The following is a 23,778-nucleotide window of genomic DNA, read 5'->3' as shown; positions in this document are numbered from 1 at the left end:
GACCAAGGACACACAGAAATTGGTTCCGAATCTGAAGAAAAGTTCCCCTGATGGCACTGAGTCTATGGCTGTGGGGCCTCTGGTCAAAAAGAAAAAAAAAAAAAAAAAAAAAAGACGTCTTTCTTTTCTTAATTTCCTGCCGCGGACCAATTTCTCTTCGCACAAGACTAACGTGTGATGTGGCTCCCCAGGGTTTGGAGACCCCCCCCCAACCCCCCCCCCATCCTTGGACGCCAGAGCCAACCGGCCAGGTTGGGTAGCAGCTGGGGCCGGGCGTCAACTTGGGGACGAGCGTCCCAGGCCCTCCCGACCCACAGCGAGGGCAACGGTCCATCCGACAGAGCGAGCCTGCGACGCCAGGTGACCGGAGGGGACTGCGGTCTTTGGAGGCCAGCCAGGTGCCCCCCGCGCGAGCGTCTCCCCCGCCGCCTGGCCGCCGCCGTCCGCATTCGGGACGGCCGCTCCCCCGCGGGTGTGAGTGGCCCGGAACCCGGGCGAAGGCGCAGCCGGCAGAGAGCCCGGGCCCCGGCCGTTCCCAAACCCGCGCCCACGCCCGCAGAGCGGACCCAGCGAACAGCAGGTGTCACCCTTCTGCTTGCAAAGCCCCGGCGCCTCCAGGTGCCTCGCGCCCTCCGCCAACGTGCGGCTGGGAGCCGTGGCCGCGCGCACCTGCGCGGCGCCCGCGGGGCGGGGGTCGCCGCGTCTCCGCGCGCCCCCGGCGGGGGCGAGGGGCGGGGCGGGCGGGGCCCCGGGCGGCAGGTGCCGGCGGGAGCCCGCGGGCTGCCGGAGGTCGACGCTCGGCGGCGCGCGGAGGTGAGGAGGGCGGCCGGCGCTTGCAAGTCCCTCCCCTTCCCCCGGCCGTTTCCCGGGGCGCCGCCCGGGCTCGGGGCGGCGGCGCTCGCAGCATGGCCCGGGGCCCGGCGCGCCTGCAGTTCCGCGTGCAGCTGCGCTTCGTGACCGAGGAGCAGCTCTTCGGGGCGGGGCCGCTGTCGCCCCCCAGCCCGAAGTGCCTGCGGCTGGAGGTGCACCCGGCGGGGGAGGAGGCGGACGCGACGGTGACCGACGGTGAAGTACCCAGTCCCGCTCTGAAGTTGGGGCCGGGCGCGCGCGAGCGCGGCGTGCGGGCGGCGGGGGCGTCCGCGCGTCCGCGGGGGGTGCGCGGCGCGGGCGAGTGCGGGGTGCGCCCCGCGGCTCCCCTTTGGGGGGGGGGGAACGTGCCGGGCGGCTTCCGCCCACCCGGCCCGGCCCGCGTTGCGTCTTTAGTGCGCTCAGAGAACTTGGAAGCCGTGGGCAGCCGGGCCCTGAGAACTTGGCCGTAACTTAGAGGTGTCCGGAGCGAGGTCCCGAGAAGAGAGGCGCGCGACGCACCCACCCAGGAGCAGAGCGGGACGGGAAACCCTGTCTCCTTTCTTCCAGGCCTGCTGGGCTCTCCTTCCCTCCCCGGCGGCGGGCCGCCCTCCAGCCGCACCTGCAGCCTGGTGCTGGCCGCGTTCTGACGCGCCGGGAGGGCTGTGCCGGGGGTGCACCGGTCCGGGGCGGCTGTCGCGGCCGGTGTGGGCTTTCTACTAGGTGTCTCCTTTTAGGTTCAAAAAGCGACCTCTCCCACGACGTGCACGTTTTCCAGTCCCTAGGTTCCTGGAGCTGTGGGCTGGCGAATGCTTCTGATCTTTCTAGGGTCCTGGACCTTTTTGCGCATCCGAGGAAACCTATAGAGCCTGGCCCCACAAAATGTGCATAGGGAGCACCAAACTTTGCATAGAGATGTGAAGGGGTAACAAACAGCTCCACGGCGCGGCTCGTATTAAACACCCCATCCTAGTGAGGGTGGGGAGCAGAGCCCCAGACAGCTGCAAGCCTCCAAAGACTCCTGGGGCTTCTTTCTTCCGACCCTAACTTCTAAGATTCTGAGTGCAGTTGAAAATGCTCTGCTGTTGTGATGTGGTTCTGTTGATAAGAATTCCCACAAGTTCAAATAACTCTCAGGTCCAGACGTGCTCGCCTGGGACAAAGCGAATCCAAGTTCACTGCTACACCTCCAAGGCCTTAGAACAGACTCAGGCACACAGTAGGCATTCGATAAATGCTTGTTGTGGTAGAAAAGAAAACCATCCGATGTGTTTTCTCCCTTTACTCTGGGCTGGAATGGAGAAGTCTGGGTCTTTAAAAAATAAGTATTAAATACTGTTTGGTGTCTTAGTTTGAGTCTTGGCCCGGGATCAGAAGCCTTACTCAGCAACTCCTAGATGGCAGGAGGGAAAAGAAAGTAGCTTTCAGTGTTTCCCCTGGGAATTTTCAAACGCAAGGTGCCAGAAAAGTGTTCAGTTTGTCAGTGATGGTATTTTTTTTTTTTTAATGTTGTTGGTTTTTCCTTTTGAGAGAGAGCATGAGAGAGCCCAGGGGAGGGGCAGAGAGAGAGAGAGAGAGAGAGAGAGAGAGAGAGAATCCTAAGCAGGTTCCATAGTCACCGTGGAGCCCCAATGGGGGGCTCCAGCTCACCAACCTTGAGATCATGACCTGAGCAGAAATCAAGAGTTGGACGCTTAACTGACCGAGCCACCCAGGCACCCCAGTAATGGTAATTTTATTTAATCCGTAGGCATACACATGGAGAAACAAAGGACCAGGTTTGAGATTTAACCATTACTCAGTGTCCTATGAATTCCTTTCCCACAGATATGTGTTCAGAGAAGAAATATTGGAGGTTCGAGGTCATTGAACTCGTAGACTCCCCAACAAGTAACCCAGTGCCTGGCCTATAAGGACGAAGTTCCTTTACACAGAGGAATATGTTTTCCCTTAAAGCAGTAAATAGAGTCTAGAGGTGACCTCTGTGGTAGGGATTAGACCAGACTCTTGGAAATAGAAGGAATAATTAAAGCTGAGGCAGGCAGGCAGTCGTTGTGTGAATTTTTGAAAATTCCTTGGGAAAGATTCACTAACAAGGAAGCAGAGAACTCACGCTCTTAACAGCTTGAGTCCTAAAATGCAGTTGTTAAAGCTAGCTACTCTTTTTATGGAGAGTTTCTGGAGAGAAACTATTCTGGAGTTGTTTTTTTAGTAGCTCGTCTTACTGTATGGCCAACTAGACACCTGTGGGTGATGGCCAGGCAGAGCAGGTTGAGAAACAGATTCTAGTATACTCTTAGAAGAAGTATGGTGTTGTATTCAAATATCGGACCTTGAGTAGCAGAAGTCCGAATGGCGAGGCTTTCTCCCCGGGTGAAGTTTTTGGGATGGGTACAAAGTCTTTAATGGATTGGAAGAATGGGTCTAAGCAATGTATCCTTAGAAAATGATACAGTTTCTTAGCTCACGTATGGAATTAGTTATCAAACAAGTAGGCTCTGGAGTAACTGTGCCTGGATTCAAATCCCGGTGATGTGTTTTACTAGCTGTGCTGCACTTAGGAGATGATTCACCCTATGTAAGCGTCAGTTTTTTCATCTGTAAAGTAAGAATGGTCACACGCGTGTTACATCATTAAATAAAATAACATATATACCACGTATAATGCATGGCATGTATTAAGAGCTCAGTAAGTGTTTACCATTATTATTAATATTTATATTCTGCCCCCCCCCCAAATAATAGTTTCCTTGGCTGTTCTGAGGGATAGCCAGGCTGTATTTTTGTGAAGATGTTCCAAAGGAAACTCCGTTAAGTCTAGTCGATAATTACTAGGAAAAACTGAACAATCTTTTAGAGTCCCAGTCTCAATAGCTTGTCATGTAAAAAAAAAAAAAAAAAAAAAGGAACAGGACAAGACAAACCAGTTTATTTTAATTTCAGGCCCTCCAAAACTGACAAATGATTTTATGAAGAGAACACACCAGGGGATCCAGCACTCCAGCTTATGAAGTCTGAGAAGACAGTCATTTATTCCTTTTTTTCTCAAACATATTTTTTTGAGTCCCTCTTTCTACCACGAGCCTTCCCAAGAGCATGCCTGGTTCATCCTTTTCTCCCCAGAGCCTTCCACAGTACCTGGTACCCACAAGGCATCAATAAGTGTTTGTTGAGTGAATTGGGGATCTGAATCAAGAATTTATTTTAGTGTTTATTTATTTTTGAGGCAGAGAGAGACAATGCGAGCAGGGGAGGGGCAGGGAGAGAGGGAGACACAGAATCCGAAGCAGGCTCCAGGCCCTGAGCTGGCAGTACAGACCCCACAGTGGGCTTGAACTCACGAGCTGTGAGATCATGACCTGAGCCAGAGGTGGACACCCAACTGACAGAGCCACCCAGGCGCCCCTTAAATCAAGAATTTTTAAATTTTGTGGGGCGCCTGGGTGGCTCCGTTGGTTAGGGATCCGACTTTGGCTCAGGTCATGATCTCGTGGTGCGTGAGTTCGAGCCCCACGTCGGGCTCTGTGCTGACAGCTCGGAGCCTGGGGCGTGCTTCGGATTCTGTGTCTCCCTCTCTCTCTCTGTCCCTCCCCCTGCTCACTCTCTCTCTTTTCTCTCCCAAAAATAAATAAACACTAAAAATTTTTTTAAAACAAAATACAGTGTATTGATAGGAAATTTGAAGCGTAGTGAGGTCAACGAATCTGGAGATGGTTGCCACTGGAAGGTTAGTTCCTCAGGGTTCCCAAGAGAAGGAAACAAGCCACACCATGGTGGTGAGCACGTGGGGAAGCAGTAGGCGGGTCAGGGGGCAGGGGGAGTAAGGGGAATTGTGGGTAAGAGCCTTCACTGTGGTTTCTGTGGGGGAAGAATGGGGGAGGCGGGGTAAGCAGGCTGAGGGTGGCTGCTTTGAATAATTTCAGCAGGCTGGGGGTGTAGGCTCTCTCCCGAGTTGCCGGGCACCTGGCCCTGGGTTGATTATCGTTGATGGTGGCCTGGAGTTGGAGTGTGAGAGCCCGCTATAGGGAGTGTTGGGGGTGTGGGCTCTGGATTGACCGGCTTGTGTTTGAAAAGTGTGTTTGCAGTGAGTTGTTGACTGTCTCCAGGAATTGGCTCATCTAGGAGGGGCGGACTCTCTGGGGTCCCCAAGGTCCCAAATGTCAAAGCATCAGTATACAGGAATAAAAGACAGAGTTGGGGCACCTAGGTAGCTCAGTCCGTTGGGCATCCGACTTCGACTTGGGTCATTATCTCGCAGATCATGAGTCAAGCCCCACATCTGGCTCTCTGCTCCCAGCGCGGAGCCCGCTTTGAATCCTCTGTGTCCCCCTCTGCCCTCCCCTGCTTGCGGATACTCTTTCTCTGTCTAAAATTAAAAAAAAAAAAAAAAAAAAAAAAAAGAAAGAAAGAGTTAATACAAGGGAGAATCAGAACATACCGGAATCGGTTAGTATATAGGGTTGGGGTGGCCGCACAGAGGAAGGGCCTGTGGTTAAGGTCTTAAGTTCAGGTGATGGGGGAAGAATATTATTTTCATCCCTCAAATATGTTAAGGAACTGGAAAATGGAGAGGAACCACACAGTGGGTGGGGGATGGCCTGCCTCCTCTCCACCCCTTCCCCAAGGTACGTTTCCTGATTGTTGGGGGGGGGGGTACCCGGAGGACAAAGGAATTTAAGATGTGGGACTGTGTCACACAAAGGTTAATGGTAGACCAGGTCTCCAGGAGAGGAGACAGACGCTTTCTTCCTTGTTCGGTTTAGAGCTGTCTTTTAATTAATCTGGAAGAGTTAGGAAGATACATGAATAAGCCTCATAGGTAATCAAGTATAAAAAAGCAGTGATTTTCTTGTCTCCGAGGTATTTTAAAAGGACGCTACGTATCTTGTTCCCTTGCGGTTGCTCATCTCATTAGGGGGGGAAAAAAAGAACAGAGGAAAAGTCAGAGAAAAACATCCTTTGTATCACATGGGAGCATTAATCTCCCTTCATTAACTTCTGTGGTAGCAAGTGAGTAAGTTGGAGCCTATGACCAGGATCCTGAAGTCAGTCACCTACAAACGATAGAGGCATTCATTATTTTTCATTCAACAAACATTTATCGAACACGTGTTCTGCGCGAATCACTGGCTGAACAGTAAATGAGCTGGAGAAAGACCCATTTGTATGGAGCTAATATTTTAATTGGGGGAAGACAATAGCCAATGACAGAGCGAGGCAATTGCAGAGCGAGATAAATGTTTTGAACCCAATGGGAAAGAAAAAAAAAAGAGACAAAGGAAGGGAGGGAGGCCAGTTCAGAGAGTGGTCAGGGAAGGTCTCTCTGAGGAAGGAACACTTGATGTGAGGCAGCAAGAATGAAAGCAGCCAGCTAAGCCAAGAACCGGAGGACGAGCACCCCGGGCCAAAGAAATGGCAGGTGGCAAGGCCCCGAGGCTGGAAGGAGCTGTGTTTGCGACCCGGCGGAGAGGGACGGGGAGCAGTATGAGTGAAAGTTAATGCTGCAATTACTCTTAGAGTGTAACGAGCCATCTCGGACCCAGTGACTTAAAATAACTATTTGATCACGTTTCCAGATTCTGTGCGTTAAGGGACCAGGCAGGGTTGGGCTGGGTGAGGCTTTTGCTCCTTGTGGCATCGACCGAGGCTGCCCTCTGGGACTCAGCTGGTGGCCAGCCTGGTCTGGGGGGGATGCAAGAAAGCTTCCTTTACCTGGGCTGGTATCTGGGCTGGTGTGACGGTTAAGGTTTTGTGCCAGTTTGGGTGGGCTGCGGGCCCAGATATTTGGTCAGATATTACCTGGATGTTTAGGTGAGGGTGTTTTTGGATGAGACTAACATTTAAATTGGCGACTTTGAGTAAAGCAGATTGCGCTCCCCTCCCCCGCCCCCCCCCCCCGAATGTGGGTGGGCCTCGTCCAATCAGTTGAAGGCCTTAACAGGACAAAGCCTGATCTTCCCCGAGCAAGAAGGAATTCTGCCAGCAGATGGCCTTTGGACTTGAACAGCAGCACTGGCTCTTCCCCGGGTACTCACTCTGCCAGCCTACCCTGTGGATTTTAGATTTGCCCGATGTACCCACACACCCTATGGATACTGTTTCTCCAGAGAACCCTCATAAAATGGAGATGATTCGGAGATTAGGACAGTCAGTGGGGAGCCTGCGTGTGGCTTGGCTCCCTCCCACATGAGCTCCTCCCACCACGGGCTTCTTCCATGGAGACGCATGGCTCCAAGAGAGAGTTTTCCCACAGACTAAGCAGCAGCCGCATTACTCTTGGTGACACGCACCTGGAAATCAGTACGACATCCCTTGTGTCGTACCATATTGATCACCGCAGGGATAAGGCTGCCCAGGTTCGAGGAGAGAGCGTGTAGACCCCACTTCTTTATGGCCAGAGTGGCACAGGATTATGTGTATAAACTGTGTTAGGGCGAGCCTCAGTGGCTCTTGATTTCCGCTCAGGTCGTGATCTCATGGTTCATGAGATCGAGCCCCACATTGGGGCTGACAGTGCAGAGCCTGCTTGGGATTCCCTCTCTCTCTCTCTCTCTCTCTCTCTCTGTCTCTGTCTCTGTCTCTGTCTCTCTGTCCTCCCCTCCCCCCCCACCCCCCCCCCCCCCCCCGCTCATTCTCTCTCTCTCTCTCTCTCTCTCTTTCAGAAATAAAAATACAACTTTAAAACTGCCAGTTAGACCGACCAGGTCATATGGGATGTAACACACAGACACTCTCTCACTCACTCATTCACTCACTCACTCATGGGGTTTGGGGCATGAAAACCTCCCTCTTCATCTCAATTACTGGAAAAGCTGGTTAGAGAGCATGAATTTTGATAGGTGCCACAGTGGACTCCCTAACTCTTCTCTCTTGAACTGAATTTGCTCCTCCTCACCTCCCCCTGCAAAAACAAACAAACAAACAACACACAAAACCCCTGTAAGCCTACCACTTGGTGAGCAGCCCAGAAAACACCATCTCAAACTGGTCATGAAGCAGGTGGGAGGGGGCTGGGATGGGTGGGCTCCTGTCCTTCTCCCGAAGGCATTGGAGAACCCTGAGGGGACAGGGTGCGACGAGGCTAGAATCGCCACTGGGGAGCAGCATTTCTGAGTGAGGCATGGGTAGCGCATGTGCTGGGGAAGTTCTTCGTTGTGAGAGACATCACAGAGAGGTTAGCGTTCCTGGCCCCTTGGTGGTAGGTGCCAGCCACCCCCCCCCCCCCCCCGCCGTGTACCTGTTTCTGTGACAGTGAAGAAGTTCATGTGTGCCAGCCGAATGCCCTTCGCGTGGGCACAGGAGGAAGGAAGAGTGCAGAACTCTGGCCCCTGCTCATGCCCCGATAATCACAAACTCAAATACTCTGAACTTCTCCATCTAGACCACCAGAGAAACGCAGCGTGTACCTTTGGCATGGTAGTCCCTCTCCCCAACAGTAGACCCCTCCTGTTCACAGTCCGGTCCGACCGTGGTACCATTTAATCACGGCAGCTATTCAGACATTGTGGTTGGACCAAGGGGTTGTTAAAGGAATAGGAATCCTGCCGAGTAACTTCTTTCTTTTCTTGCTGTTTTACCAAGAGCAACACTTGCATGATTTCGTTTTAGTTTTCCCAGGAAGATATTTAATACAACTAAACGGGGACGCCCAGCTAGACCTGGTTTGGGGCTCCAGCCCTGTGGGCTGTTCGTCGGTGAAGAGAAAGCATTGCTTTCCTCTGTGAGGCAGTAGGGGTATCTTGAATGGATGCAAAATATAAAACCGTCCAGAGCCCTTGTGTGTTTGAGTCTAACGTCACTGAAGGGAAAAATGAATGAAAAGACTCCTTTTCCTGGAGGAATACGGACTCTTTATGATTCCTTTCTTCCTCCACTTTGAATAATTGTACTGAGTTGTGGTCTGTATTGAGTACCCATGAATAAACCAGTTTAAAGACAGGCACTCCACGGATTAAGACTTAAGAGTCCGTGCCACATGGAAGAGAAAACAGACATGGGCATCTTGTGAGTCAACGGACAGCACAGCCGTCCCTTAATTTGACGAGTTAGTACTTGAAACGAAGAGGTTTATCTAGGCAAGAAGTTCTCCTCCCAGAATCATCCCCCCCAGATAAGCCCCTAGTGCTTGGGAGACCTCCCCACAACCCTCAATTCTCTCTCCCCTGCATCTGGGTTTTCACAGTGAAGATTTGCAGATAAAAGCTGAGGGGGTTAGATTTTCCCAGCATTTAATCCTTGAATGTTTCACTCGGAGGAATGACTTTGCATTCTTGAGCAAGGTCTTTTTTTCCCGGGTCTGAGAGATTGCTGGGTATCCTTAATCACTCTCCAATTGTATTTACCTCCATTCAGCTAAGCTACTCCTTTGTGGTGGGTGCTAGACATGTTATGTCTAGACTCACTGTGAGCTGGAGGGAAAAATAATATTGACCTGATTTTATTGGTTCATTCTGTCCCAGGTGTATCGTCCTCAAAACCTGACTCTGTCCCCCTTTCTGTGATACTGTCTTGTGTTTAATCACCCAGTCTTTAGCCTGGGGTGAGGTGGGACTTCTAGCCACAAACCCAAAGTCGGATTAGGCCACGGAATTAGAAAACACTGTTTGCTCATGGTTTGCAGCAACTAGATTTATCAGTGAGTTTAGAAACCCGAGTAAGAGAGTCGCGTGGCTGATGATGCGCCTCTTGGCATATTTCAGGCAGAATTAAGGTTTTCTAAACTCTGGACCAGTCATCTAAATAGAATTGTGTGACCTTCCTTTGTTAATTGCTTCTCACCATTTTAACCCCTGTGTTATAAGAAGGGCGGCGAGGTGGTTGGATTAACCAGATCAGATTTCCCCATGTTTTAGCTTCATGACCTTGGGTTTAGTGAACCTACCAGAAGCTTACTTTGTTTTCTCTTGTAGAAGCAGAGATCATTTTTACCTCATAAGGTTATGTGGGGGGGAGGGGGGGGAGAAACAGAATAATGAAATGTGAAAGACAATACGGTGACTTCCATTTATTTTTGAAGGAAGTAGGGTCAAAACGATCCGATAAAAATAACGCAGGGATGCTCGGCAAGCAGTCGTAAAGCAAAGTTACCACCTCTCTGGGGCGTACTTAACGTTCTGGAACCATTTGCAAAGCGGTTTCTGTGGGATTCTGTCCATGGTGGACTTCGCACAGGACTCTTCGGGAAAAATATATTTTGTGATTCTAGCCACTTTCACCCTGTGGCTCTCTGTCACACTAGTCTGTCTCTCTACTGAGGGATCATTTCTCGGGGCCTTTTTAGGTACCGTTCCATCTGCCTACAATATTTTTCCTACTCCATATCTCCACTCCAGCCTTTTTGTATATTTGGGTCCTTCTCGTTCTTTACGCCAAAGCCTGGAAATCCTTTTCGGAGAAAGGACCTCTCATGGCCCGCCGTGCCCACCGCCATGTGTCTAAGCCCTCTGCTTTCGTGGCGATGATCACAACTTGGAATGAGAAGCGAAAGAATTTTATGACCTACTGTCGGTTAAAATCGAAGTTGGAAACGCAGGCCGCAGGTTGCAAGAGGATTTAATGAGAAACCTTGAGAGGCAAGGAAGAGGTTGACCCAAATGCTTCTGCGAGCATGGGCGACAAGGTTGAAGTGTGTTTTCCAATTAGGAGCCATGAAGGCCTGGAGAACGGTGAGTACTAGCCGCGTCAGGAGAAAGCTCTGTCTCGGTCAGAGCTATGCACGTTCTGAATCTTGTCATCGTGAAACTGAGTTCCTGGTCAGTGTCTTTACTAAGAAGGGCAAAAAGTTCTCCAGTCGTATTTCGTTTTTAACCGTGGAAAGGCCATGGTTATCTGCTGGGAAAGAGAAGTCAACCTTGAGGCGATTAAGACTGCTGAAAAGCTTGTTTAACATGTTTGTTGTGGGAAATTGTAGTTACTTATTATATGTTTATGTTAGAAAATTGCATTCTTTAGCATGTTTGTTGTGGAAAATTGAGTTTATTCGCCTTGTTGTGTTGTACGCAGCAGCACCATGATGAATAGCTTACTAACTTCCTTCAGTAACTCTAGCTGTACCTGTGAGAGGAATTCGTTTCGTTTATTGATTCGTGCAGTTCATATTTATCACATACCCACCATGAGCCAGACACCGTTCAGGGCAAATAGCAGTGTATCAGTTATCTATTGCCGGGTAACAAATAACTAGAGACTCAGTGGCTTAACACGACACGCATTGATTGCCTCCTCATTTCTGTGGTCAGGAGTCTGGGCAAGGATTCGGAATCCTCTGCGTAGGGTCTCAGAACCTGCAGTCAGTGCTCTGGCCAGTGCTGAGATTTCAATATAAAAACTTGACCGGGAAGGGATCCTCTTGTGTGGTTGTTGGCTGAGTCCAGTTCTTCAAGCGCTTTTCACTGTAGGCCTTGGCTTCTTACTGCCCATTTGCTGGAGGTTACCTCCAGTTCAGTGGTACCTGGGCCTACACAGTGTGGCCCTATGTCCTCCACGCCAGCAAGAGAGGAAGGGGTCTGATAACAAGATGGAAGTCTCGGTCAAATGTAACTTAATCATGGAAGCCACGCCCGTGACCTTCGCCATCCTCTGTTGGTTAGTCCCTAGGCCAGTCCACACTTGACGAGAGGGGATTACACGATGGCACGATCATGCCCTCCCAGGAGGCAGGGATCGTTGAGGGCCATCTTGGAGTCTTCCCCACCATGTGGAATGAACAAAAAGAGGTCACCACTTTCACAGAGCATACATTCTAGTACCATTTGGAAAGGATCAGGGACTTTGTGCTGGACTTCCTGCAGTCTTGGCTGAGAAAAACATAGTTGGAGCTCTAACATGAGTTGGTAAACATCACGTAAAGAATCCTTCTTCTTTAAATTAGTTATCAAGTACAGTCCTGCCCTGAGTCTCCCAGGGAGTCTGCAGCTAAATCGCAGAACAAAAGAACGTATCTAAAAGTATACAGCATCTCCTAGCAGAGTTGCACTGATCGATAGAGCCAAAAATCAGCTCCACTGTGCCTCTGGCTTCTAGGTCCTTTGCTCTGCTTTGGAGAGCTGGATGGAAGAGGCCCCTGTCTAGGACCAAGACAGATCCCGTGGTGGTAACTCGTGCTTAGTTTTTAGTCAGGGTTACTTCATCATGACCTCCTTGCTTTTTGTGGAGGGCTTAGCTAGCTATTCTTCTTTGTGGGGAAGAGATGCATTGAAGGTAAGTTTGTGCTTAGGTTCAGACACTGAAGCATTTTCAGGTTGCTCACAGGACACAGTGCGACGTTGTTTCAAACGCGAGAAATTACAGTGGCCGTTGTATGGAGTGAACAAGGAGGCCGGTGCAGTATGGGAAAGGAGAAATGGATAAGGAAGGGAGGAAGGAGGGAAGGGAAGAAAGGAGAAAGAGGAAGGGAGAAAGGAAGAAGGGAGGGAGGGAGGAAGGGAGGAGGGCAGAAGGGAGGGAGGGAGGAAGGGAGGAAGGATAGAAGGAAGGGAGGTAGGGAGAAAGGGCGGGAGGAGGGGAGGAGGGCAGAAGGGAGGGAAGGACAAAGGGAGGAAGAGGGAGGAAGGAAGGAAGGAAGGAAGCTAAGCCCTCACTGTGTATTTATTGCATCTTAGGTGATAAACGAGGGGTACACTCTACGGATCTCGCTGTTTTCTGTGGCAGTCACGTTGTAGGACTTAAAGTCATAATCTAAAACCTGTTTCACAAACCTTGACATTTACCCAGTCATGGGTTTAGAATTCATATTATATTATATTATATTTTATTTTATTTTTTTATTTTTTTAATGTTTATTTTAGTTTTGAGGGCGAGAAAGAAGAACGTGAGCAGGGGAGGGGCAGAGACAGAGAGGGAGACACAGAATCCGAAGCAGGCTCCAGGCTCTGAGCTGTCAGCACAGAGCCTAACACAGGGCTTGAACCCATGAATCATGAAATCATGACCTGAGCCCAAGTCAGGCGCTTAGACGGCTGAGCCACCCACGTGGCCCTAGAATTTGTATTTTAAAAGACTTGGAGATAGACTCTGGACAGGCTTGAGAGAGCAGCTCTGCCTTGGATCGCAGGTATCAGAAAATCCGAGATGAATGAAAATCCCTAAGTCGGAACAGGGAAGAGGAAGGTGGGTCTGAATGGTGTTCACTGCTCTTCACCCACCCGCGTGCGGCTAACGGCTGCCCAGATCCCAAGGTGAGTATTGCAGGTTAACGTGACATGCTACGTGCAGAATAAGAACATGTTCGGGAAAGCCTCCGACGTTCAGAGGAAAGGACAGACCTGAGATGTAAGCCCAGGCGCTGGGCTGGAGTCTCAGCCCTCGTAGTGCTTCTCTGTGCTTGGAGAACAAATGCTCTGTCATTGCTTCATGCATTTCCGTTGGATGAAGCTGCTTTTTTCCTTCCAGGGACGCTCTTTCCCGATTTCGTATTTTTTCTTCCTCCGAGAATTGTTTCTTTTAATCTACAGATTCTACAGATGACAAACCCCTCAGGGTATGAATGCTGTTTCCTTAGGTTTTTAGAATATCAGATCAGAAAAGTACAGAACATGTCAGCTATAGGCAATGAATATTAATTTCCTAATCCATGGCATAATAACAGCTTTAGAAGAGCCTGTGGTTCAGAGACGTGGAATCAACGTATAGGCTCAGCCAGCTCCTGCATATAAAAGAGCCAGGCTGGAGATCAGTCCCCCACTGTCCACCTCGGCTCTCTCTCCTGGTCTCCTGGCAGAATATTTAGAATGTGCTTTCTTAGCCAACTTGTACGATTTTTTTCTCCTGCCTCACAGAAATAGTTGTGATTTTTCTGTCTCTCTCTTTCTTTCCATATAGCATTTGATTCTTTGATATTCCACTTAGACTGGGAGTACATTATCTGGCGATAACGCATTTCAGCATTACCTGTGTCTTTGCATTTCCCCATATGACTTTTTAAAAATATTGATCTATTTTGACAGAGAGAGAGCGAGCACAGGTGGCAGAGGGGCAGAGGGAGAGGGAGAGAGAGAGAATCCCAAGCAGGCTCCCTGTTGTTGCACTGTGCCCGACGTGGGGCTGAATCCCCTAACTGTGAGATCGTGACCTGAGCTGAGATCAGGAGTTGGATGTGTAAGCAGGCGCCCTGCATTCCCCCATATTCTGACTTGGCCCTTTACTGTCAGGGTCTTGAGGTCAGGGCTTATGTCTTAACCATTTCTCTATTTCTAGGGAGATGTACAATAGCCCCTGGTTGTAGTGGGCGTAGTTATGTACCTTCTGGGGTGGAAAGTGTAATTTTTCCTTGGAAAATATGGGCCTAGATTCCAGATCAGCTTTATTCAGCCATTATTACAGCGAGCTAAGTTTTCTGTAACCCTTCTTATAAATTAACCAAGTTTCTCTTCGTTTATTGCTTAATTTTGTTCTTCTTGGAGCAAATCCTTCCTACTCAGAACATGTGCTGCAGTTTATTATTTTTATGTGTTTATTTTAAATTTTAGTGAACATACAGTGCCATATTGGTTTCGGGAGTAGATTTCAGTGGTTCCTCACTTACAACACCCAGTGCTCATCACAGCAAGTGCCCTCCTTAGTACGTGTCACCTGTCTAGCCCATCCCCCATCCACCTCCCTCCATCAACCCTCAGTTTGTTCTCTGTATCTAAGAGTCTCTTATGGTTTGTTTCCCTCTGCTCTTTTTTCTCCCCCCTTCCCATATGTTTACCTGTTTTGTTTCTTAAATTCCACATATGAGTGAAATCATATGGTATTTGTTTTTCTCTGTTTGACTTATTTTGCTTAGCATAATACACTCTAGCTCCATCCATGTCATTGCAAATGGCAAGATTTCATTCTTTTTGATGTCTGGGTAATATTCCATTGTGTATATATATATGTATATATACGTATATGTATATATATGTGTGTGTATATATACGTATATATGTGTGTGTATATATACATGTGTACATATATACGTATATGTATATATACACCACATCTTCTTTATCATTCATCAGTGGATGGCTATTTGGGTTCTCTCCATAGTTTGGCTATTGTTGATAATGCTATATACTTTGGGGTGCAAGTGACCTTTTGAATCTGTATTTTTGTATCCTTTGATACACTACCTAGTATTTTTGTATCCTTTGATGCACTACCTAGTAGTGCAATTGATAGATCATAGAGTAGTTCTGTTTTTAGTTTTTTCAGGAACCTCCATTCTGTTCTCCATGACGGCTGCACCAGTTTGCATTCCCACCAACAGTACAAGAGGGTTTCCCTTTCTCCACATCCTCACCAACACCTGTTGTCTCTTATTAATTTTAGCCATTCTGAGAGGTGTGAGGTGGTATCTCATTGTAGTTTTGATTTGTATTTCCCTGTTGATGAGTGATGTTGAGCATCTTTTCATGTGTCTATTAGCCACGTGGATGTCTTCTTTGGAAAAGTGTCTGTTCATGTCTTCTGCCCATTTCTTAACTGGGTTATTTGTTTTTTTTGGGTGTTGAGTTTGATGAGCTCTTTATGGATTTTAGATACTAACCCTTTATTAGATATGTTGTTTACAAATATCTTCTCCCATTCCATCAGTTGCCTTTTAGTTTTGTTGACTGTTTCTTTCTCTGTGCAGAAGTTTTTTATCTTGATGAAGTCCCAATAGTTCATGTTTGCTTTTGTTTCCCTTGCCTCTGGCAATATGTCTAGTAAGAAGTTGCTCCGGCCGAGGTCAAAGAGGTTGCTGCCTGTGTTCTCCTCTAGGATTTTGATGGTTTCCTGTCTGACATTTATGTCTTTCATCCATTTTGAATTTATTTTTTGAACCTTAAAATAATAGTCCAACACATGAGGGGAAGCAGTTGAGCTCATTTGTGATGTTCACCTCAACAAAGCATCATTTAGTGTTTTGGGAATCAACTCCAGGCTTCTCCACTCCTTTTTCCCTGCTTCTTTCTTAAATGTGTTGTTACACTGTTAATTAGCTCAGTTCACATGGGGCCAAACAGACTTGCGGTGAGTAGATAATAGCCATCTTCTAAAAGGTCCTGGAATTGCTAAAAAAATCAAGCTCCCCAGAAAGCTGGAGAAGACACTTTTCTCCATGGAGCTTAGACCTCAGAGACAGGGACGTCACATCGTTTGAGGCCCAATGGCTTCCTTGACACAAACTTTTTCCAAAGCATGATGTTCTGTCATTGACAGATAGCAAGATTATGAAATGTCATGGTCATTTTCATTATTTCTGATAGTTGTTCATTCGTTTGTAATTGTTATTAAGCACATTTCTTTGCACCATTATAAGACCTTCCTAGTAATAAAAAAAATAACCAGTTTACAGGGTGCCTGGGTGGTTCAGTCGGTTGAGTGCCCAACTCTGGATCTCAGCTCAGGTCTTGATCTCACAGTCATGGGTTTGGGCCCCATGTTAGGCTCTGTGCTGGGCATGAAGCCTCCTTAAAAACAAAACAGAACAAAACAAAAACAACAACAAAAAATAATCAGTTTTTCTGTATAATTCTTACTCTTGATAATTTTAGCTAGTAGACACATAGACTGTTGTCAGCAGTTGGTGGACTCAGTCCCAGGACTTATGAAAAAGGCACACACTGGCCCTTATACTTCTTGATGTGGTCCTCCTGAGTGTGCCTGTGGATCCCACCAGCTCTTAAATTCATAGAATGAAGTTTCTATTGTAGACACCCAAAACCACAGTATTAACAGAATGAGAGAAAAGAGACATGTAACCCGGGGGAACTGAGGCATGAGAGGCAAACAAGGTTAGAAAGAACCATAAGCCCACGTCCGTCTTTTTATAGTAGCCTCAGAAAGTAATTGCCAAGTGTCACATTTCCTAGGCAGCAAACGTCTTTTACTGGATACTTACGCATCACGTAACTGCTCCCCAGCACTCTGCTTTCCTTTTTGTCTCATATTTTTCACTTCCGGCCAATTAGCTCTCTGACTTTTTGGATAGACTCTCAAATACGCATAAGTCTTTTGTGACTCTTGAGATGTGCAGCCTTCTAATGTCACTGCAGTCATAACAGTACATGCCAATAGTTTACTGGCGAATTAATAAACCTGTTTTGCGGTGTGTATTCTGATAGAGGTAGAAAACTAGGCCCTCATAGCTGTCATTAGAAATATTTTATATGGTACGACAATGTTATTAAACATTCATTTGCGGCATAGTTGAGCCGATGGTGATGGTGTAAATCCTAATCTCCCAATATATCCTTCCCCCCAAACAAAAACAGCAACGGAGAACTAAAACTCATGCTCTCAGCATAACAAGAAGACAGATACTGTCCAAACATTGTCAAAATACCTGCCACTACAAAAGTGAACATGGAATCCCAGTGAGTTGTCTCTCGTCTTCCTGCTATAAACCCTTGTGAATTGCAAGGGCAGCCCCTTAACATTTTCATAGAATAGAGAAGGAAAAACTAGTAGCAGGCCTGGTATTGATCTAAAGTCATCACCAGAAAGAGAAAGTCCACCATAAGAGTGAAAAGACAGGGAACAAAAAAGTGATCTTGTAGATCAGGAAACTGATAACAGGAGAAACTTAAAATGGCAAACAAAGGAGGCAGTTTTGGGAAAGTGACACTTCAGGAGAAGAGAATGAGTTTAAAATGGAGAGGCATCTTTTGAAAGCCGTAGGTAAAGATGGGGTAAGGGAAAGCACATTTGTGATCCTTTGACATAAAAGAAAAAAGCGAAGAACAAACACCGCCCCCCCCCAAAGCCATCCAGTAAATGTACCACATTGCACACCCTGATAGAACGACGTGTCTCTTAAACCACTCGAAACCACCTGTACATCACACAGAAATGCAGAGGCATAAACAGTCTTCATCTATACATAACTACCATGAAAACACAGCAGTGAATGAGAAATTAATGCAGCTGATGAAAATTCCACCCACTAAATAAAATAGAATAAAATATTCTCAAATAAGCATTTGGGGATTCGAAAAACAAACCACTTCAAGATAGAAATTTAAAATCCAAGAACATAAATGGACACAACATAAAAAAGACTGAAATAAAGGTTGATTAAATTCAGGAAAAGCATTGAGTAGTTTAAATTACATAAGAAATGAATACTAATTTAAAAATTCCCTAAGGAATAAGACACTCAAATGAAAATAAGAGCACTGAAGAAAGTTAGGAATATATCACAAGAATAAAACCAAGGTAAAAAAAGAAAAGAGGAAGTGTTTGAAATGAAATGTAAGCAAAGATGATCCAATTAGTTATAATTGGAGTCCCCGAAAAAAGATATAAAAAACAATGGAACAAAATTAATATTTAAAACTGTAACTTAAAAAACACCTTATTTCTTGTAAATAAAAAGTTAGATTATAAATATTGAAAGGGCTTCCTGGGTACCAGGGACTACTGGTCTGTAACAACTAATTCTGAGACCTAGCTGAGTAGCTCTATTAAACATTATAAAGATGTCTTTTAAAGTCTTCAGAGTTAGTGGCAAAAACGATAAAATATCTTATAAAGGCAAGAGTGCTAGGCTGGCTTTAGATGTTCAAAAACATGTTTGTTGTTCAAAAGCAACATACAAAGTGCATCACCAATAGAGTAGCATTGTTGTCTTTCTTTTTTTTTTTTTTTTTTTTTAAATAAATGCAGGAACTCAGGAATGTGTATCCAGGAGGCTTCTTGAGAATCTACTGGAACTCCACTAAAACATGAGTGGATAAGCTTCAGTGTAAGGACTGATGAGGAGAATTTGATGTATTTAAGGGTACATCTAACATTAAATAAAACATAGGGATGAGGATAGAAAAAATATATGTTAATTGGTGATTAAAGGAAGATTCACAGCCTTAAACACTTTCATCAATGAAAGGGAAAGGATGAAAATTAACAAATTAAATTCCACACTTAAGAAGTTAGAAAATGTTAAAAAAAAAAAGAAAAGGAGGGAGTTAATGAACAAATGTAGATGTAATTAATAAGTCAAAATCATGGTTTTTGAAAAAATTTGCAAAATATACAAACCAGTAACATAATAAGAAAGCATAAATATTCAAAACAAGAATTGGCAAAGAGGAAATAGTCATTAAAACAGAATAATTAAAAATATATTAGGGATTCTTTTGCCAATATCCATACAAATAAATTTGAAAATCTGTACAGAATGCACAGTTTCCTAAAGAAATTGACTCTGTTGGAAATAGAAGGTTACATATGCCTATCTTCATCAAGGAAATAGAGAAAGTCATAAGGCAGTTGTTCCATAAGGAAGCATTAACCCCTGATGGTTTCACAGGGGAATTCTACCAAACCTTCAGAGATCAGATAGACCCAGTGCTTCATAACTTATTCTAGAATTATGAAATTATTTTAAAGAAGTAAGCTAGTGACAATATAATTAGAAAATTATTGCTGATATCACTTTTGAATATTGATGTAAAAGTACTTGATGAAACCTTAGCAAACAGAATCCAACATCCCAATAAAAAAACTAATAAATTACAATGAAGTGACATTTATTGCAGGAATGCAAGCCTGGTTCACTCTTAGTAAATCCAGTAGAGTAATACACTATGTTAAAAGATCAAAGGAGGAAGAAAAAAATAATATGAATATCTCCAGAGATGCTAAAAAAAAATCTTTGGGCAAAATCCAATTTAATTAAAAACATATAATTCATTCGTAAAGCCAGCATCTTAATGGGAAAACATTAGAGGCACTTCCACTAAGATTAAGAGCAAAGAAAACAGATCTCAACTACAATTAACCTTGTCCTGGAAGTAATAGCCAGTGCAGTTAGAGGAGAAATACTGGAAAAGAAGGAAAATGATTTGGGTTTGCAGATAATGTGATGATGTAGTTGGAAAACCCTAGAGAAACAATGGTAAAACTTTCCCTCAAAAATAAAAAGAATTCAGGAAAATAGCAAAAGTGAAACTTAACATAACTTGAAATTGCTAGCATTCTGATACAGAATCAATACCCAGTTGATGGATATAATGGTAGAAAAGCCCCATTTAAACAGCAACAAAGGGGGGCGCCTGGGTGGCACAGTCGGTTAAGCGTCCGACTTCAGCCAGGTCACGATCTCGCGGTCCGTGAGTTCGAGTTTGAGCCCCGCGTCAGGCTCTGGGCTGATGGCTCGGAGCCTGGAGCCTGCTTCCGATTCTGTGTCTCCGTCTCTCTCTGCCCCTCCCCCGTTCATGCTCTCTCTCTGTCCCAAAAATAAATAAAAAACGTTGAAAAAAAAAAATTAAACAGCAACAAAGGGTAAGTGTACTCTTTAATCCCCACCACCTCTTTTACCCATCTCCTCACCCACTTCCCCTCCGGTAGCTTTGTTAACTATATTAGCCTTAAAAGAAAAAACTTAATAAGTGATTTAAGAATAGTAACAAAGGAGATTAAATACTTGAAATAATTCAACACTAAATTTGCAAAAGCACTCCCGAAAGACACAAAAGTATATGGTTTAACACAATCTTAATAAAATATCAGCAAGCTTTTTGTTTAAATGGAACTGAGTGCGTTGATACGAGAGTTTATGTGGAACAACAAATAGCCAGGAAAACAGTGAAAAAGAAAAGCTATGTGGGAAAACTAGCCCTACCATGCATTAAAACACACCACAAAGCCTATATAATTTTTTAAAAAATATTTTAGTTATTTTTGAGAGAGAGACAGAGACAGAGTAGGAGTGGGGGAGGGAAAGAGAGAGAGTGAGACACAGAATCTGAGGCAGGCTCCAGGCTCTGTGCTGACAGCCCTACGCAGGGCTCTAACTCGTGAGCCACAAGCCAAAGTTGGACGCTCAACCGACTGAGCCACCTGGGCGTCCCTCAAAGCCTCTATAATTAAAACATGATGAGAAAAATAGGTTGATGGAATAGAATAAAAATTCCAGAAATAGACCCAGGAATATATGGAAATATGAAAAAGTCATCAAAATAATCACAAAGATGGACTTTTTAGTATGTTATTCTGAGGCAACTTGTTAGCCCATCAGCAAAAGATAAAGTGAGATCCATAGCTCATATCACACACAAGAATAAACTCCAGATGGATCAAAAATCCCAATATAAAAAATATAATCATGTAAGTACCAGCAGAAAACATACGTGATTCTTCTCTTATTTGTGTGAAGGAAAAGACTTCTTAACCGGATTCAAAATACTGATGTAACAAAATAAATGATTAATCAAATTTATTACAGAAAAACACAAAGGCTTGCAATTTAAAACATAAGTGACAAACTTATGCAAACGTTTTTTTGCAACAAATAGCCCGAAGAGTTAATATCCTCAATATATAAGTAAATCTTTAAAAATTAGAGGAAAAGAAAAATGTGCAAAACACATGAACAGGCAACTCAAAGTAAAAGATATAAAATGACCCTCTAACCTATGAAAAACTATTCAACCTCACTTTAATAAGAAACATGAAAAATAAAAGTACTCTGAGACCAATCTGTATCAGATTGGTAAAAATAAAAAAGTACATGAACACGTTCTGTGTTTGGGGCTGTGAGAACGTAGGCACTGTTACACATTGGTGGTGCCAATGCAAATTTGTACAGTCTTCATAGAGTAAAGTTTGGCACTACGTAAACAAAACAAAACTATATATGTATTTGCCATTTGATCCAACAATTCTACTTTTAGGAATTTACCCTGAAGGTAACCCCCTTGAACAGCGTGTAAACACATATGTGAAGTTTCTTCATTGCCGTACAATTTGTAATTGCGCAGTGTTGCAGTCTAAATGCTGAAACGTTGAAGATGGATTAAAATACATAGTTACCCACGTGCCCCGGAGAACCGTGCACGTGTAACACAAATGAACGAGGACCGGCTCTCTGAGCTGTTATAAAGTGATTTCCAGGATAAATGAAAAAGGCAAAGTGGAAAAGAGTAGCTATAATCCGCTATGTTTTGTATAAGAAAGAAGGAGAAATAAGAAAATATGTGCACCTGAAATTCATACCAACAAGAAGGAAAGGAAGGATAAATGAAAAACTAGATTGGTTACCCAAAGCGGGTAGATGGGAATCAGGTACAAAGGGTAGAAGTAATTAGAGGGGAGAGGGTTGACATTTTTAAAACTACATGTGTTTAGATAGCTCTTACTTATGGAACTATACTGATGTTTTATTTACTCAGTATAAATAAATAAAAATAGCATATATTGGGGGGGGACTTTCAGCTGGAATACAGACAGAGACATAAACTGAACAGTATTGTGAACAAATGATGTAACCACACTAAAGTCTCTGTGAGAGATAAATTGAAATTCTATGATGTTTGAGCATTAGAAGCCTTAAAAGTACTTAATCCAGTCGACCCTTGTTTTGATCACCTTCTTGTTAGAAAGTAATTTGTGTTAGAGGAGAAAGATGCAGTGGTTGTGGGAGAGAAAAAGGCCTGTGTACCAAAAATGTGGGAGTCTGTGATAAAATAATAGGGGAGGGATGAAAATGGCCCCCTAAAATTGATGTAGGCCCAGGCAAATTTGGCTGATGCAGACATTCTGATCCTGTGGTGTCGCTGATCAATACAGTATCTTAGATTATCACACTTTTGTTATTTGTGCTTTCAATTCTGGTTTAAAGACAGCAATAAATAACTACAATAATAACCGTAACAACATTGAGCAAACCTGTAGCATTTAAGATGTTTAAAGTTCCATTCGGAGATCTGGCTTAAGGAAATAGGTTCATATATCATTTCTTTAGATGAAATCAGAATATTTGCAAATAAAAATTAACTCAGTGAGTGTGAAAATAGATTAATGTGCTTTGTTTCATGTTGGTATAGTATGATTTTCAGAAGTTAAAAAAAAAATCATAGGGGTGCCTGGGTGGCTCAGTCGGTTAAGCATCCTACTTTGGCTCAGGTCACCATCTCGTGGTTCGTGGGTTCGAGCCCTGTGTCAGGCTCTGTGCTGATGGCTCAGAGCCTGGAGCCTGCTTCAGATTCTGTCTTCCTCTCTCTCCGCCCCTCCCCTGCTCATACTCGGTTTCTATCTCCCTCAAAAACAAATTAATATTAAATTTTAAAAAATCATCAGTGGAATGTGAAAAAATACTAAAATCTTTTTTTTTATTAGACTTGCTGGAACTTTGAGGTAAATAACACAGCCTATAGGAGCAATGACCAAGCAGGCATGTGCAGAAGTTGAGTATCTTTATTATTTAGTATTAGGATATGAACACTTATTTTCATTCAACATCCACTTATAATAATCATCCTGAATAAAGACTTTAAGATATTATAGACAACAGTCATTTTCCATTAAGTAATAACCCAGTTTTTTAAAGATTATTTAGTTGTTCTCTTATTAAGAACAAAATCTACCCTATTCATGGATTATATAGGTCAAAATGTAGTGGGCTAAGTAACTGTGTCCAAAAAGATAGGTCCCTGTCCTAATTCCCAGACCCTGTGAATATTACCTTATATGGTGAAAGTGAGTATTATCTTGTATGACAAAAGATGAGATTAAGAGTCTTGGGAGGAGGTGCTTATCTTGGGTTTTCTGCATGGGTTCTCAACCTAATAAGCAATGTCCTTATAAGAGAGAGACAGAAGGAGATTCCACAGAGAGAAGAGGATGCATCGTGACCCCTGGCCCGGAGACTGAGGTCATGTGGCTGCCTTGTAGTGGGGGACTTTGTGCCACATAATCTCAGTCCAATTGTATTATTTTGAGACTGAGTAAAAATATAGCTCAACATTTCTCTGGACCTTGGAGTTAAATATAAATCACCTAATGAGCATGGCTAACCATGTACAGAATTTGAAATCTAAGAAACATTCGCACAGAGAGGATATATCCTCGTAACGATGATGCTTTTTGTTGATTCAGATACTTAGAAAACATTCTGAGTATGAGGGAAAAAAAACCCTGAATATTTTATAGTACAAAAGGGTCAACTGAATAGTTTGAGACCGTAGGAGCTGAAGCCACCCT

General features: G+C 44.7%; 1 protein-coding gene across 5 annotated transcripts in view; it reads left to right on the top strand.

Moving 5' to 3' along the window:
• Positions 1-882: 882 nt before the first annotated feature.
• The window catches only part of LOC125150854 (histone-arginine methyltransferase CARM1-like), a 245,965-nt gene continuing 223,069 nt past the window's right edge, over positions 883-23,778 (top strand). For all 5 annotated transcript variants that reach the window (XR_007146512.1, XR_007146511.1, XM_047831277.1 and 2 more), the window contains exon 1: positions 883-1,065. Coding sequence is in view for 3 of the 5 variants with exons in the window: in XM_047831277.1 (XP_047687233.1) it covers positions 906-1,065 (160 nt within the window). In the remaining 2 variants the exon portion in view is untranslated. The remainder of the gene's footprint in view (positions 1,066-23,778) is intronic.

Source organism: Prionailurus viverrinus, chromosome D4, assembly GCF_022837055.1.
Source record: "Prionailurus viverrinus isolate Anna chromosome D4, UM_Priviv_1.0, whole genome shotgun sequence".
In the NCBI taxonomy this organism is placed as follows: Eukaryota; Metazoa; Chordata; class Mammalia; order Carnivora; family Felidae; genus Prionailurus; species Prionailurus viverrinus.
This window is presented reverse-complemented; position numbering and strand designations above follow the sequence as displayed.